General features: G+C 33.7%; 1 protein-coding gene across 1 annotated transcript; it reads left to right on the forward strand.

Moving 5' to 3' along the window:
* Positions 1–10,293: 10,293 nt before the first annotated feature.
* On the forward strand, positions 10,294–14,677 carry LOC139881892 (probable aquaporin TIP3-2). Its single transcript, XM_071866290.1, has 4 exons — positions 10,294–10,357; positions 11,469–11,472; positions 12,839–12,923; positions 13,922–14,677. Exons 1-4 carry the CDS (start codon positions 10,294–10,296, stop codon positions 14,675–14,677), a joined length of 909 nt encoding a protein of 302 aa, XP_071722391.1.
* Positions 14,678–17,099: the final 2,422 nt, after the last annotated feature.

Below are 17,099 nucleotides of genomic sequence, written 5' to 3' on the forward strand. Positions count from 1 at the left end.
AGTTGGAGGTCTTTTTCTCAAGTTGGGAATTTAAGGTAGTGTGTATCAGTTGTATTGTAAATTTGTTTCTACACGTATCTTAAATTGAATTTGTTAATACCTTTGTATAATTTTGCCAAGCGCGAATTGGTTTTTAATATTTAAAATATTGTTATTTTTTATTGTTTGCAAGTTTATTCCTCCTGTAATTCTGATTTGTTTTATTTATTTCTTTTGGTTATTAACATTTGATGATAATCTTATTAAAGAAAGGAAATAAATACTAATATTTGGTGATAATCACAATAAATTCATGGTCTGATTTGAATATTTCGAAATCATCAAATTAAAGAATGAAAATAAATACTAATATTTGGTGATAATTACAATAAATTCATGGTCTGATTTGAATATTTCGAAATCATCAAATTAAAGAATGAAAATAAATACTAATATTTGGTGATAATCACAATAAATTCATGGTCTGATTTGAACATTTCGATTTTTAGTTGTTGAAAATTCTGTTTGGTATAACTATTGATACTTTTTCAAATTATAAGCTGCCTTAAAGTTTACATATATATATATATGTCTATAAATTGACAATTCTATGTACTTTTTTCGTTCAATTAATAAGAAACAAAGACCTGAATTAATACAAGTAATTCAACACTTCTGGAAAAAAAATATGTCAGATGTTAGTGGCTAATACAATTAAGCTGTGACATGTATAGTCCTTCATAGCCACATAGCATCGTAAAAGCATGCATACTGTATGTATTTGTGATCTTTATTTGTTTGATAGAGTAAATTTTTTGCATGTATAACAATCATTTTTGGATGATCGTAGTGCAATTTTCGTGGGTTTTTTTCCATAAAATGTCTTATTTTTCAAGTTAATGTGAAACTATTTTTTTCTGAGCAGTATTTTAAATTCTCAAATATGGATTAATTTTGAATGTTTTTTTTTTTAATCGAATTTTGAATTTTTTTAGATATGAGGACCAATATTATATGTATAAAACTGTAATACTAAAAGCTGGTTGTCTAAGAAAAAGCTGTTTGATAATGTAGACGGTGCAAGTAGTGGGTCCCGTAACAATATATATATTTTTTTCAATTTGAAATCTGGGTTATTTAAGTAATAAAATGTTTGAAGTGCAATAGAGTACTGAAATTTACGGAAAATTAATATATGCGCAGTACACGTGGCTTAATGGAGGAAGATGTACGGGTTTTGCGCGTAGCAAGCGGTGCTTTTTTCGTTTCGCGTGGTTTAGAGAGTGGCTGCACGCAACCGATATTTGATTGGCTGAGATTGTTTCTTTTGGATCCGCACGCGCGACTGAAGGTTACTCTCTTTGTTCTCGCCCCCCTTTCATAGTGTTTTATAGATATACTAATAAAAGCTCATCTTTCTCTTACAAACACGACGTCGTTGGGACCTCCCAATCACACCACCACCATGACACCCACCCACAACCGCCATCCCCACTACATAAACACCACGACACCACCATCATCGCCACACCAACGCAACTGAATCGAGAGTAGATCAGTCCTCAAGATAGTTGACCTGCAATCCATAATCTTCGAAAACGTCGTAGACGCCGAGCTTGTCTTGGAGATAGTCGCCGAGTGAGCGAGCTTCTTATATGGTTAGAGAAGGGGTGACGGCAACCACCACACGCAACCCCATAAATCCATCCTAAGTATTTTTATTTACTTCATGTATTTTCATTTTGTTAAAATTGCCGAAGCTTATGGACTTCTTGTCTATAAATATATATTCTTTCATGAATATAATCATCAAAAAATTTGGAAAATAAACTTATACCATTTTTATTTTTCTTTTGTGAGTTGTGATTTTCCGAAAAATCTCAAGCCCTTTGATTAGTTTTCTAAATACAAGTAATATATTGTCTAAAATTGGTAAAAACATAAAAGTAAAAAAAAATTATATCAAAGAATTTATTATAACAAAACTTTCGTTATTTCAAATAAACAATTGTTAAGAGAGAAGTTCCTTTAAATAGAGTAAGCAAGTGTCTATGATACGGGACATGTTTCAGGATATGTGTTGGGACTTGTGTTTAGCTCAGACGCACATACAGCTACAAGCTAGACCGCTGGAGCGGAACAATTGAGTCGTACCTCTTTAACATCGCCAGGTCTCTCAACCCTCGAACTATGAGAGCCCGAGAGAGACCCGATCGGTGTCTGACATATGTCCGTGGGCATATATGTCTTTACGAGTCTAAATCCCTGCCTATATAAACCCCTCAATAAATGAATTCTATCAAGTAACCATTAAACAATTGTACTCATTCTCTTTCTATCACTAGAAAGGCGAATCACTCACTCACACGTGGATCCGTTCCACATGAAGATACGTCAAAGATCTTAGAGTCTTCGACGAGCTTTACAGGTTACATCCTAGATCTTAGACGCTTAAATATCGTTGTCGACACCCTGTGTCCTTAGTCTTCTAGAGAACTCGACTAGTCATCTCAGCTTCTCGACTTCTCCTAGTCAACAACTCTCGAGACTCGAAGTAGATTAGCGTGCTACTCGATTCTTGATCATCGATCTTGCCACTTTGACAATCACAAATATTTTGACAAATAAATCGCATCAGTACATTGTGGTAATCCAAGTGATGTATTCGATCAGAACTTAACCATTATTGATCGTGATCAGATTAATCCTTATGTTTATAATATCTTTATTTCATTAGTACACTCATGTGTTACAATGTTTTTATTTAACTAAAAAATATTACTCATAATTAATTATTACAATATGCTATGTCAAAAAATGACAATAATCATATATGTGTATAATCGAATAATGCAACAACCTCGATAAAACACATGTCTTAACAATCTCCTTCTTTGGTTTTTTTTTGACAAAACAAGACCAGAAACAACATACTCCTAATAGAGTGTTATTGTCCTGTTTATTTGAAGACTACACAATAAAAGAAACGAAATTTTTCTCCCTCTTTTTGACTAAACGGGTCAAAGTCTGAATATTTATTCAACGAAAATAAAAATTCCGATCAAAAGTACGAAAACTAAAAGAAATTGAGCTCCCCCTTAATTTGTGAATGGTTTAATAACATAGAAAACAACTTTAAAACATAGCTCTCCTTGAATTGGATCACCAACTTAACTCCTTGATGAGCTCTTCATTTTTCAGGATCTTTTTGCGAAAATACTTGTTTTGTTCTTTGAGCCTCTCGATTGCCATTTCTCCAACAGACATTCGAATGCTGACGTTGAGAGTGTCAGAGTCCGGATCACCAAGTCTTTCTATGTTGTAGCATACATCAACAAGTATTCTGTCAACATCAAATCCCGTAGTCCGCTTGACGATCGCATCATTTGGGCTTGCCCGGTTAATGTTGATTGTATGAGTCTTTAGAGTGAATCCTGGAGGTTATTTGTATCCTGGATCTGAGGAGGAAGATTTGACTTAAGCTAACACCTTCATTTGAGGTTGATCGTTCTTCGATGTACTCCTTGGATGTTTTCCTTGAGTATACACAACCTGCTATTGATAGATAGGAGTGTTAGGGCATGAATCATTGTTACTATATGTGTAATGGAATTTGCCTTCATGAACACTTATAGGTAGAGATCTAGGAGTCGGGGTACTGGAATATTGTCCATTATATGGACGTCTCTTCATGTACGGGTTGTTTGTAAGTTGTTTTTGTGGAGTCCTATCTGCACTTTAGACGACTTCCTTGCCGTTTGCATCGATATTAAATTGAAGCTTCTTTTTGGTCTTGGACGTCTCGAATTGAGCAAGAACAATAAAACGATTTTCCGATTTAAAGGACTTCTTAGATGAAGATGAGAGTTCTTCCTTTCAACCTGAATTGTTCGAGTAGAAAGCCATTTTTTTTTCATTCAACCTGTTGTGGGGTACGACAATAGACCTATTTAAATGCATTAAAGGGCGACGTGAAGGGTGGTGAACCAGTGACCAACGACATCCTGAGGCTGATTTCAGCCCACAGCCGACAATGGACTTCATCCTCAATCAGACGATTTATCGCATCTAAATGCTGAGCATCGGCATGGCGTTGACGGTTCATGCCGACACGCAAATCTGCCATTGGGGTATGAGGGGGATTAACTCCAGCACTTGCCCGGAACAGTCCTTCGTAGCGGCTAGTGTCGCTGGGATGCCAGGAGAAATTTCGAGACCGAGAGGGTTCCCTTTATAATGACTTCACGTATTGGAGTTGGCGACCCTTGTCTTGTAGGAGGACGTGCGTTCATGGTAACACGCACGTTACTCGAGAAAGAACTCGAGGATCAGCTAGAGTCACGGCGAGATGCCAAGCGAGAGGCACTAGTTTCTGGATGGTTAGTTGCTCTATCATCAACAACTCCCTCTTAAACTGAGGCCATGTAATCTCAAATGGAAACTTCTTTCTCAATCCCTTCTACCAGATGAAAGCATTATCTACCATAAAAAATTGTACCAAATACATCTCCTCCTCTCGAGTTGCCAAAAAAGCTAATAGATGTATTTTTGTCTGTTCTATCCATAAGGCAATGCCTTCAGGGTCCTCAGTACCATGAAATTTCTTGGCACGCACCTCCTTGAATCTCAAAATCAAGGCCTTTTCACTATGCCTAGGCAATTATGCTGGAATCAGTAAAACATTTTTAGGAAGAGCGGGCACATGCTGAGGTGGCGGATCAGCAGGAGGTACTTGAACAGATGGTGGATTTACATTCCTATTATTGGCTAAAGGTGGGCGATCTTGGCCTTGACCTCCACCTCTACGTGGTGGCATTCTTGAACTGAAAATAAAATAGAGTTTTCTGAGTTAGTATTCTAACTTGGTAAACTTAAATAAAACATTGGCTCTGATACAATAAAATTGTAGGCACCCCCACCCAAACTCCCATAAGGGGATTCGTAATGGGTGATGCACGTCTTCCATTTTAAGACATTTCCATTACTAATGTAATGTTTACATTTGAAACATTAGCGGAAATTCTAATGATTTAATTGAGCCAATTCTTTTATAAATCATAACAAAATAGAGAAAATGAAAGCCTAAGCGTCGTATCCAACATTTCTTCAAGATCTCTCGAGAATCCTGAGAATGCTCAAATCATCGATCCTCGTGTACAACCAATCAACCTAGAAAAGAAAATAAATTTTGGAAAACATAAGCTATAAAGTTTAGTGAGTAAAATCCCATTAACTATAAGTTTTCACATATATAAAATATGATTGAGAAAACCGTCTATAGATATGTATGTCAACCCATCCCATCAATCAAACCATAAATCATTTTCACATTTCATTTGGAACCGTTCAGTGAAAATAACAGAACTAAGGCTTTGATGGCCAAATCTAAGTCGAAGTTCAAATACTTCTGTATAGAAGCTTTTTCAAGCTACTCAGAGCCCGGAAGTGAACGTATGAACCCTTAGTCGAAGTCTATCTGGATACTAGGGCTTTTTCAAGCTGAGCTCTCTTTATCAATATAAATCAATAAGACAGCTAGCTTCACTATCTCATGTCGGTCCATAGGGTTCCATGAGTTCCATATCAATATATCTATATGTATATCATTTTCTAAAACCATTCAATCAAAGCCTTTTTCAAGGTTTCTAATTTTTCCATATTTTGACCGAGTCATGCCATTTAAAGAAAACACAATGGTAAAACATATGTTAAGTCCCCATTGTCATGACATGGTCACAAACAGTCAATCCATTCAGCAATCACTATTGTAAATAAAACTTTACTCGCCGTATATCGACAAAATTAAACGATCAACTTATGGTATGCTCCTTGTCATATTTTGTCCTAGTCGTTGTAAATATGATAATTCAATAGTCATGCAATTACAATGTAACTGCTCAAACATTCATTCCAGTAGCATACACATATCAAAACCTACTGAACTCGGAATCAATCCGGTGATTATCTTATATCGACAAATTTCTCTTTTAAGAGTACTTTCGTCCAAAATTTACCAAAATATATTCAAGTCATTTTTTTCATTTTTCAGTTTTTTTTTATGTATTTACCTTCATCATATAGTTGATTCTCTATAACTTTTATATCTCAAATTCAATAGAATCGATAATCTATAACTTAAAACTATCGATTATACTTGACACTTATCAATTTTGTTTAATGAGCTTTTTAGGTATGTAATGATTTTTATATTAATCAACAAAATTTTAGAAATATTTTTCAGTTTGTTTCAGGTCTACATCTATGTTATATAAGTCAGAAAAAATAAAATAACTTAAAACTGTCCAGAATTTTCATTACTTTTATATTGACTATAAATTCTGGAAAAAATATTTTCAAATTTTATGTAATCTTATTTACATACAGTTAAAATTTTAGATCAAAATAACTAGTGGTCGATTTACTAGAATTTTCCAAAAGTTACAAAGTTCTCAGGAAAGGTTGAGTTTCATACCCTGCGAATTTGACTTTTGGTTCCTCGACTTTGACCGACGATTTCTCCTTCCACAGACGACAAAAAAAGCTAAGATTGGTGGCTATGAAATCTTACGAGTGTCAGCTTTCCAACGGTGCTAGTGGCTGGTCGTGAGGTGGCCGGACGGTGGCTGTGTGTTTCGATTTGTGGCTGGAGGTCAGTTTGAAGAGAGTGACACCGGAGATGAGACTGTTTTTATTTTCTTTTCCCCCTTTATTTTCTTTCTTTCCCTTTTATCTGTTTAGTTTACCTTCTACAGATTCACCTGTCTATGTGTCATTTACCCATATTCTAAAGTGATGACTCATCTCTTTAATATTTATTTATTTTTATTAAAATTTATTTTCACCGTTCAATTTTTACTATTTCTATTATTATTTTTTTTATATGATTCAATGATTTCAATGTGTTTAAAATAAATATTTCTTTAAATTTTTTAATAAACATAGGTTTATTACATACATAAAAATTACAACATATTCGTATATTCGATTAGTTAATTCGATTATCGTTGTACTAAATAGTCTAATTTGGATAGTTACACATTCGTTATCATGAACTTTATTGTGACAGCCCATTCCGTCGCAAAAAAAAAGTCCATGTGTGCCACTGCAAAATCCGTTGGAAAACACAATTACAACGAAAAATTCCCTTGTTCGTAAAAAATGTTTCTTTTTTGTGATATAAATTTTCGTCAGGAAACTGTTGGCAATAGAATATTCCATTAGAAAGCCCCTTTTAGTCAAAAAATTCCCTTGCTAAATCCGTCGCAAATGCATCTTTGTTTTGCGATAGAAAATTCTGTTAGAAATTTGTTGGTAACGTAATACTCCGTTGTAAATTCGGTTGCTAAGTGAGACTGAAAAGTCAACCTTTGAAGTTTCATTTCTATCGGAAATTGACTTCAAAATCCGTCGCAATTCCAACTAATTTTTTCCTGTCGCAAATTTCCGTCTCAAATCACAATTATTCTGGTAGAGTATATATACTACTGTCACAGTGAAAATCGAGAAATCATTCCCTTTCACAAACCCTAAACCATAATAGAATTCCCCAGTTCTCTTGTATGAACCTTAAATCGAAAAATCCAGATTCCTAAAGCTTGTATGACTATTTGTATCTGGTCGTCCCGCTGAGCCATAATCGTAATTTTCTTATTGAAAAGCAAAACCATTCGTCAAAAGCAATCAATAGATTCAATACTAGCATTGCACTTCAAATAAATACGAGCAATTCAATGGAACACAATCAGAGATTATACCTTCTAAGAGATCAGTCCACATGATTTGTTGATGATGTAAAGACTATATATATTGTAGCCATTTCCTTTTTATGATCTGCAAAATCATATCGAATGATAGCGAGACTCTGTGGAATTGAAAAAATTAATATTAATCATGAATACAATAGGAAATTTAGAAAAGAAAAGGATGGTGAGCTTATAGCAGAAATACTACCACGAACGATCATCAACTTGAGTTGGTGCGGCAGAGCTAAACGAACTCGTTAGCTGATGCCGCAAAATGGACGGCGTTTTCGAAAGAGGGGTCATCGGAATTGATGTGGTGTGGCGACGTCGGCATGAAAGATAGCGTTGTTGGCATGAGCCATCGCTCATCGATGTCGGAGCCTGTAGCTGGAAATTCGACAGAACCATTTAGGTATTGTTTGTCTGGTTTGTTTGGGTATAGGTATAAATGCAAGTTAATCATATCTGAAATAAGTGACATGGCACATTTTACACGTAAATAACATGTGTCGTCATATTATAGGTTTAACTGACCACATCATTAATATTTGACGGACGTTATCGATCAAGGATCAGTTATCTAATTTTTTGTCAAAGGTTGGGATTATCTACCCGAATTCATATGATAGGGATGATGTAGGCTGCACATGCAAACGTTAAGGACCAAACATATAGTTTTGTCCTTCTCCTTTAGTATATAAGAAGATTACTACTAGCTATAATGAGGGTATGTTGATCAAAGAAAATATTTGTTAAGCTATACATGATGTTCTCTTCAATTTGGGGAAGTTTAAGAAATATTTTTTTTCACAAAAATACCTTCAGTGCACCTGATAATTATACCATGTCATTTTAACCAAAACATCAAGTATTGTGAAACGGAGATAGTATTAATTTTATTTTATTTTTTTGACATTCCCAATGAATTCGAACCTTCAACCTCTCGAGAAGAAAGGCAATGTCTTAATCATTAGACTACTATCTTGATTTATATACTAATTTTATGCAAATATTGTTGGGCATAACTTAGATATGGAGATTTTTAGGTGTTGGTCATGTAGATATCTTTATTTAAAGTTGAAATGTGTAAAATAAAATTACAAGTAAGCAACTGATGTGCACAAGTTTATAAATTCTGTCAAACAAAGAGTTAATGTCTGTTAATCAATTTAACCAATATAACGCCTAAATCCCCTGCCCTTTCCACTATCGCCAACACCTGAAGCCTCAATCATCTTAGCACCATATCTATCTATAAATTTCAATCTACATATCGAAACCACCATACAGACTCAATTGACGAGTGACGACCAAACCCAATCGACTAAGATCATGATAATAAACCTAACCTAATTATTGTTCCCGTTAAAGCCTTCTCTGCAGTATAGGCTGAGATTTTCGATTATTTATAGTATGTTCGATTAATTAACTGGACGTAAGCTGTGATTTTATGATTAATTGAAAATTTTGAGGGACGATAACGAAAGAGAGATAGAAGATGTGGCGATTATAGATGGGCAAAAATCGAACCGGACCGAAAATCAAACCGAAATTGAACCGAAATAATCGAAATCGATTGCAATTTCCGATATTTCGGTTCGGTTTCGATTGTTGCAAAAATGGCATTTCAATTTTCGGTTATTTTCGGTTCGGTTGTTGGTTAACCGTCGTTTAAACCAAACCGACTAGAATAAAAAAACTAATTTAATTTATTTTTAAGGTTAAAATTACACTACAACACACGTCTTCTTCTTCTTCTTCTTCTTATCTTCTCCACTTCTTTTCGTCCCTCGCTCTCTCTCTACATCATGTTCGGGTCTTCTTCTTCTCCGCTTCTTTTCAACCCTCTCACTTTTCGATTTGAGGATCTCTTCACGAGTAAAATCGACTCACCAGGACGATCTCTTCATATGAGCAAAGGGAAAACTAAGTGGCGGTAATGGAGTCGAGGCGGCGCTATTCGAATTTCGAGGTATCAAGTCGTAATCCGCCATCTCTCACTCACAATGTATCATCCTCGACGAAATCTCTTACTTCCTCCTCTAACCTTCCTTTCGAAACTTAGATCTGAGAAACTTTATTATCAGATCTCGATTTTTTTAGATTAGGACCAAATTTGGTTAAAGATATGAGAATTTGATCGAGGATTTTAGATTTTAGGGTATTCTGGAGTTGAATTAAAAGCCAGAGAACTAAAATTTTGAATTTGAGTCATTTAACTATTGTGAATAGGTGATCGATGGTCGTGATCATGTCAAAGGCCGAAGGGGATGGTTTATTTTTCTTATATATAGGTCCCTATATTTAATTTTTGTTTGTTTTAATGATTATTTTTCTTTTCTATAGGACTCTGTATAATTTATTTTTTCAATCAGATTGTTGATTTTTGTTCTCAATTTTTAATCGGTTCGGATTTAACAGAAAACCGAACCAAAATTTTCGGTTTTTAACCAAACCGAAACTGAATGCATTCGGTTCGATTTCAGTTGTGGCAAACTAAATTTTCAGTTTTCGGTTCGGTTCGATTCGGTTATTCTCGATTTTAACCCAAACCGAACCGATGCCCACCCTAATGGCGATGGTGGGCGAGAGTGGGAGGAGGGAGAAAAGAGATGGCCGGCATGAAGAGAAGGAAGGTTAATGTGGGCCCAATTTTTTATTATTTAATGTTACCTGTTTTGGCCGAAAAATTAGCCAACTGAACGTGTTCCGTTATCGATAGAATTGTGGTTAAATGCCGAGTGGATTTTATTGTACACATGTTTTTTCTTGAAGAAAATCTAAATGACCAATACCTAAAACTCCACACCTAAATTCTGTCCAATATTTTTTATTTGATTTTTTAATATAGAATATTATATTTAATTAACCATAAATACATGAGTTAAAGAAAAATATAATTCTACGCCTCATAATAAGGGTTGACAAATGACCAACTGTATTGTCACGGCATGATTTATTTTCGACCGTGTCTGACCGGGAATCTAGCCGATTTAATTAATGTTGTCATCTTTCATCACAATTGATTAGGACTCAAATTGTGGAGATTTTAAATTAGGGTAAATTAGAAATATATATTATTTTCATAAAAAAAATATTTTAGGATATATTCATTCTTAATTGGAGTCAATTGTGGAAAATCCTCCCTCATTCCACATAAAAGAAATCGTCACTGTTTCTTTTATTATTCTTTACGGCAGTCTTGATATGGAGAAGAGTGGAGCACATATTTATCGTTAAAGACATTAACGTGTGATTTCAGCTTTCCTGTTATAGAATTTTCATTGAACTAAATAGTTTACTTATTTATTTAGCAGAAATTATGAAATCAAAAAATATTCTTCCTAGAAAAAAAGTAATCATATAGCTGGTCAGATTATAGAAGTGCATCTTTCAAATAAAGGTTATGGTGAGGTGTAAGATGAGGTTAGTCTAAGAAAATTACATATACTTATAGTTATTAGTGGTGAAGTAGTTTTGTTAAGGTTTATTATTATAATTGTGGTGAGACGAGTTGGAAGAGAGTTAGAAGGAAAATTCCATGTACTTATAAATCTGATTTTTAGTGAATGGACGTAGAAATCAGGTTGGTTTCGAACCACGTAAAAATAGCGTGTGTTATTTCCTTATTGCGTTCCATTCAATTATCATCATTCTGTTATAATTGGATTTAATTGAAAACACCCAACTGTTATAACACCCCGGCTTGTGACAGTTTAATTAACTCGAATAATTATATAAAATCAGGACGGTATGTGATTTCATAATATAGGTTATGCCGAGTTATAATGCATGTTCAACTCGACTAGTGGCACAAACCAATATGCGTCTTGAGACGTCCTCTCTACCATTACAACATCTAAGACGTTTTTAGCATGCACGGTAAAACTAAATGTGCACAAATTTGATGAATATGCATATCATAACTTTGAAATGTACGTGGTATGCACCAAATTTGGTGAGTATTATAATCTAACACAGAAAATCTGGGTAAAACGTAATTTCTATGTCTTAATTTACGTCTGTTTGACAACTATGTCTAAATTTTGGATGTTTCTATGTATATGTCATTATCTATCATAATTACATTACGATGATTACGATTGTGATGTTCTCAAACCAATTTAAGGTCAATGATTTCGAAAACTAAAAAGCATTATGTGATTATGATTGGAGTATTTAAAATTAGTGAGATGATATAGAAAATATTAAATTGAAAGGATTTAAGGTTTTTGCACGTGAATTTTTCTTTAATGTGAAGACAGGATAAAGAAAATAAAAAGAATTCATGTGAACCGCGCGAGCCGGCTATAAAATTTGTTTTTGATGAAAATTATAAAATTTAGCGTGACAACTCAATATATCTAGATAGAATCAAAATTAACGTGTAGTATAATTCTCAAAATAATAATAATAATAAAAAAATGTAGTATATTTATTTAATCTTTGCATTAAAAGCGGGTATGCAAGTCCACTTATGTGCTCTACTGTATTAATTAAGAAGGAAAAAAGTCCACTTCATGTGTGGAAAATCCTTCAAGGTATGACATCAAATAATTCAAAGAAGTGGCAGGAAAGTAGCCCATATTGTAGTTGATATTTATTACGTACGTACTAAAGTATAATAAATATTATGATTTTAAGGGTCAACAATTAATATAATATGGATGTTCTCACCCATATAATTTTGGATGCGCTCATTCATAAAATGAATATTTTTACATTCACATGTTTCGAACTCGAGTCGAATTGGAGACCTACTAATTTTAAAATATAATATTATTATCAAATACTAAAATTAAATTGAACTACTGCCAACTAGTATAAGACAAGTATTTGATCCCATAGTTTTGGATATAAATACGACTCCAATGGCACACTGTTGCATACATATCTATTGAAAAAGAAAAAGAAGATGGACAGAACCGCAGGAGCCATTAATAATAATAATAATGTTGGGGACGAAGAAAACGTATATGGTGGTAAAGAAACACAAGTTAAGACCACCCCAATGCAAGTATCTAAGCTCTCCAATATTAATTTTTCTTCTTTGTGTTATTGAAGTTTATTTATTTTATTTTTTGGTTTATGATGAAAATGATTATTATTAATTTCAGGGCGTTGTTATGGAAGTCTGACACAGAAGATAATCAGAGCCCATTAAGGAAGATGCTTGGCTTAGAAGAGTTTTTATCACCAACGGTACTCATATATGAATTTTCTTCTTTCTAACTAAAACTCATGGTTTTTTTTGTCTTTGGTAGAAATGTATACGGTAGCGAGGACGACCTCTCGTAAGTTTTATTAATTGCACTAAACATCCTTTCAAAACTTTCGATTTAAAGTTGTTTGAACGTTCTTATCAAAAAGTAAACATGAAAAATAATTATATCTATAATATTCAGCTAAAAAGATGTTGAAATAGGAGATAATAAGGGTATACTTCGAGAGTAATATTTGGGTGGGAACTTAAATAAAGTGTTCGTATAGTAAAAGTTATAAATATTATAAAAAGTAAAAATTAATTAATTGAAATAATGATTTGTATGTTCATATTAATTACTATCTCCATCTTCAAATAAATGATGTTTTGATTAATTTGTCATAATATAATTAATATTGTATAATGAGGATAGTTTTGTTAAAAATAATATTGATTAAGTTTCTCTAAATTCAACAAACTATCATACCTAAAAATTATTTTTTTTTACAAAAATATTCTCATCATATTTATTTAATTATATCATGTCACATTAATCAAAATATAGATAGATAGAGTATATGATTAATTATGTTATTTTGGACGGAGGAAATGCCTTGTAACCAACTGATCACGCCGTAGTTGGTTGCTCCTAAAAAAATTTGTTTCTAAAATCTGCCAAAGAAAAATATGATGCCTTACTTTCTGATTAAATTATTAAGAATGTTTTTTTTTTTTTTTTTTAAATATCGTCAAGTCCACTATCTCGAACCCTCCATAGGTCATGGCACATCTAGGTATATAGGCTTACATGTTTAACTAGCTTTGATTCATTCCCATATATTATTTGCTATTAAAATAGTGTTATTGATTACATAAAAAAAAAAAGAAAGTGTTATTGAAGCCATTATTTGTTTATCATTCTACGAAAGTTGTTTAAGCCAACGTGTGGAAGTCATTCCAAAACTGAAAAATCTAAATTGTGGCAAAACATCATCAGGTTTGGAGAGCATCTATTGCAGAGGTCTTCGGAACAGCAGTGTTAGTTTTCGCATTGGACACAATTGTAATCTCCTCACTGGAAACAGACACCAGCACACCAAACCTCGTCATGTCAACAATCATAGCAATCATCGTCACGATTTTTCTCCTCGCCACATTCCCTGTCTCTGGCGGTCACATCAACCCTACCGTCACGTTCGCCGCCTTATTCTGCGGCCTGATCTCGGTCTCCAGAGCTGCAATCTATATTTTCGCACAATGCATAGGAGCTGTTCTCGGTGCACTAGCACTAAAAGCCGTGGTCAACAGTTCTATTGAGAGAAGTTCCAAACTAGGCGGGTGCCACGTCACCAGCATTATTCAAGGAGCAGACGGGTCGAATATAGAAATCGGTTTGGAAATGGGTCAGGCCCTATGGATGGAGATTATATGTGTGTTTGTATTCCTATTTTCCTCGGTGTGGATGGCTTTTGATCCAAGACAAGTACAGAGAATTGGGAGGGTAACCGTTTGTTTCATAGTTGGGATAGTCTTGGGATTACTCGTATTTATTTCCACGACGGTGACCGGAACGAAAGGGTATAGCGGAGCGGGGCTCCACCCGGCTAGGTGCTTGGGTCCGGCTATCGTGAGAGGGGGTCACCTTTGGAATGGGCAATGGGTATTTTGGGTCGGGCCTATTATTGGATGTATGTTATTTGGTTTGTATGTTATGGTTGTCCCTCGCCAGCATTTTCATGTCATCGAGAAGTGATACATGAGACACCGAATATCTCATGTTGGCGTTTGTGTGTTTAATTATGGTTTGAAGAAAAATCACCTTTGTACTGTATGATGTTAACGTTAGTTTGTTTTCCATATAGAGGTTTCAATTTCACTTTGTTATTTTCAATAATAAATTCTTGACATTTTTTTCACAAAAGTTCAAAAAAATCAACCAGTCTCCACTTAAATATTATCTTCATGTCAAAATATAATGTATAAATTATTTATGATTAAAAAATCAAAATATCATATAATTTAAGATATAAGTTACATATATTATCACCGTCTTAAAATACATGATGTTTTTTCTTTGAATTGAATTGAACTGAACATATATTTAAAAAAACACTTGGAATAATTTTTTATATGTTTATTTTTTTGGTGCAAATTTATTTTATTGAACCAGGAAAAGACGAATACAACTTAAAACTAAGAATAAAAACTCAGACGCAACAAGCTGCGTCTATTACATCAACTCCACCTTCCTAACATCTCCAAGTGTGTATGACCTTTTCAATTTCCCAATTGATAATACATGGCATGTTTAATACTCTGTATAAGTCTATCTACATCAAAAACATTTCCTCTGAATAATATTCTGTTCCGGACTTGCCATATATTACATAGACAAGACAGCAAAGTCCATCTCCTAATCTTCGATAACACTGTCTTCCCCACCGCTTTCTTAGCAAACCAGCCAACCTCTGTTCTCCAACAAAAAGGCGGCCTATTTTTCTCACATCTTGGCAGAATATCATTCCAAACCAATTTCGTCATGGGGCAATCAAAATCAGATGTTGCACAGTTTCAGGCTCAGAATGGCATAAGAGACAAGTTTCTATATTACAAACACCCCATCTACATAAACGTTCTCTAAAAAAATATAAGTATCCTATAAAAGATGTAAATTGTACTTAAAATAATAGTTGGAGGCTAAATTTTTTTTCTCAAACATTATGGGGTCATTGATTAAAAAGACCAAAACTACCCAAAGGACTGAAAAATGACCCTAATTACACTAGTGGAAAATGTCACACGTGTGTATATACAGCTGCGGATCCCGAAAATTTCATCATTGGGAAAAAAATACATGTGCACGAAAAAAAAATACTAAACGTTATATCATTCATTTATTTTTTTATACGAAGTTATAATATTTTTTTCAATCGCTAAATATATGAACATATTAAATGAATTTGTTGTTTCATCCACATATAATTCACATCTAACTCAAGTATCTTAAGTGGATAAAATCTTTTTATGAAAATAATTATAAAAAAAGTTATAAGTAGTTATTAATGATAAAAAATGGCAAAAACCTTAAACTAAGACTCTTTATAATTGCAAAATATATGTTATTTAACTATTTAACATATGTAAAACAAAAACTTTAAATATTGTGAAGTGAATGGTAAAGACTTAACTTATAATTTAATTAAGTGATAGGGACATTTAATTTAATACTTCCTTGTTATTCTAAATTTATCTGTTGAAATATTTAGTTTAAAAAGTTTCTTAAACGTGTGTAGAAAATTATATCATATAGATTAAATATTATTTTAATAATTATTTTGTCATTATTTTGTCATTATTTAAATTGTTTAATAAGAAAAAGGAAAAAATAAATGCAAGAAGACAGACATGGCGGAACTTATATTATACAGGTAAAATATTATTTATTAATTATTTTACCAATATTAAAGCAGTTCTATAGAAGAATGGAAAAAGTATAACGACCTGTTCCTTTCGATACAATAACCATTCTTATCGGGCACAACCACTAGTGACATGACGTCGTCACATAATCGAAGATTGTTTCTGGATATCAACGCCCATCTTTTCAGCATGTTTTGTCATTACTCAAACGGTCCTAGAGAAAACTTCCCTAAGTCACCTATCTATAGTGTTCCACGTCAAGCACCCTCAGCTTTGAAAAGAGGTTGCAATTTATTGGTATGGATCGTACGAATAAATTACTTTAACACATCGACTTCCACATTACTTTACAATGTGGGCTGTCACAATCACCACCAGTGTCCTTGCTGAGGGACCCAAACACAATCCTGAAAGCATACATGGCTGGCTCTGATACCAAATATAATAATTCGGCTCTCCTGGTGCGGTGGTCATTCTTACCAGACACAAGCGATGGCACGTGGTCACCACAAAATCGACAATTGTCTCCACAGACAAACACCCGCCTTTCCATCATGTTTTAGTCCTTTATGTCGATTAGCTTTCGAAAAGAAGTTGTAACTTATTAATGTGGATAGTACGAATCAATTATTATAACACATCGACTTCCACATAGATTTATAATATGGACTGTCACAAAAAACAAGTTCAAAAAGGGGATAATATCACTCGAGGTACCTAAATCCAAACTTTTTTAATAGGGAGCTATCTCGTGA

Source organism: Rutidosis leptorrhynchoides, unplaced genomic scaffold (genome assembly GCF_046630445.1).
Source record: "Rutidosis leptorrhynchoides isolate AG116_Rl617_1_P2 unplaced genomic scaffold, CSIRO_AGI_Rlap_v1 contig207, whole genome shotgun sequence".
Classification (NCBI taxonomy): domain Eukaryota; kingdom Viridiplantae; phylum Streptophyta; class Magnoliopsida; order Asterales; family Asteraceae; genus Rutidosis; species Rutidosis leptorrhynchoides.

Bases quoted from the DNA above. Each gene is read 5' to 3' on its own strand.
- LOC139881892 (XM_071866290.1), top strand. From the start codon at position 10,294: ATGGCGATGGTGGGCGAGAGTGGGAGGAGGGAGAAAAGAGATGGCCGG. The intron at 12,924-13,921 runs GTACTCATATAT...AAACATCATCAG, and splicing joins AAGAGTTTTTATCACCAACG to GTTTGGAGAGCATCTATTGC.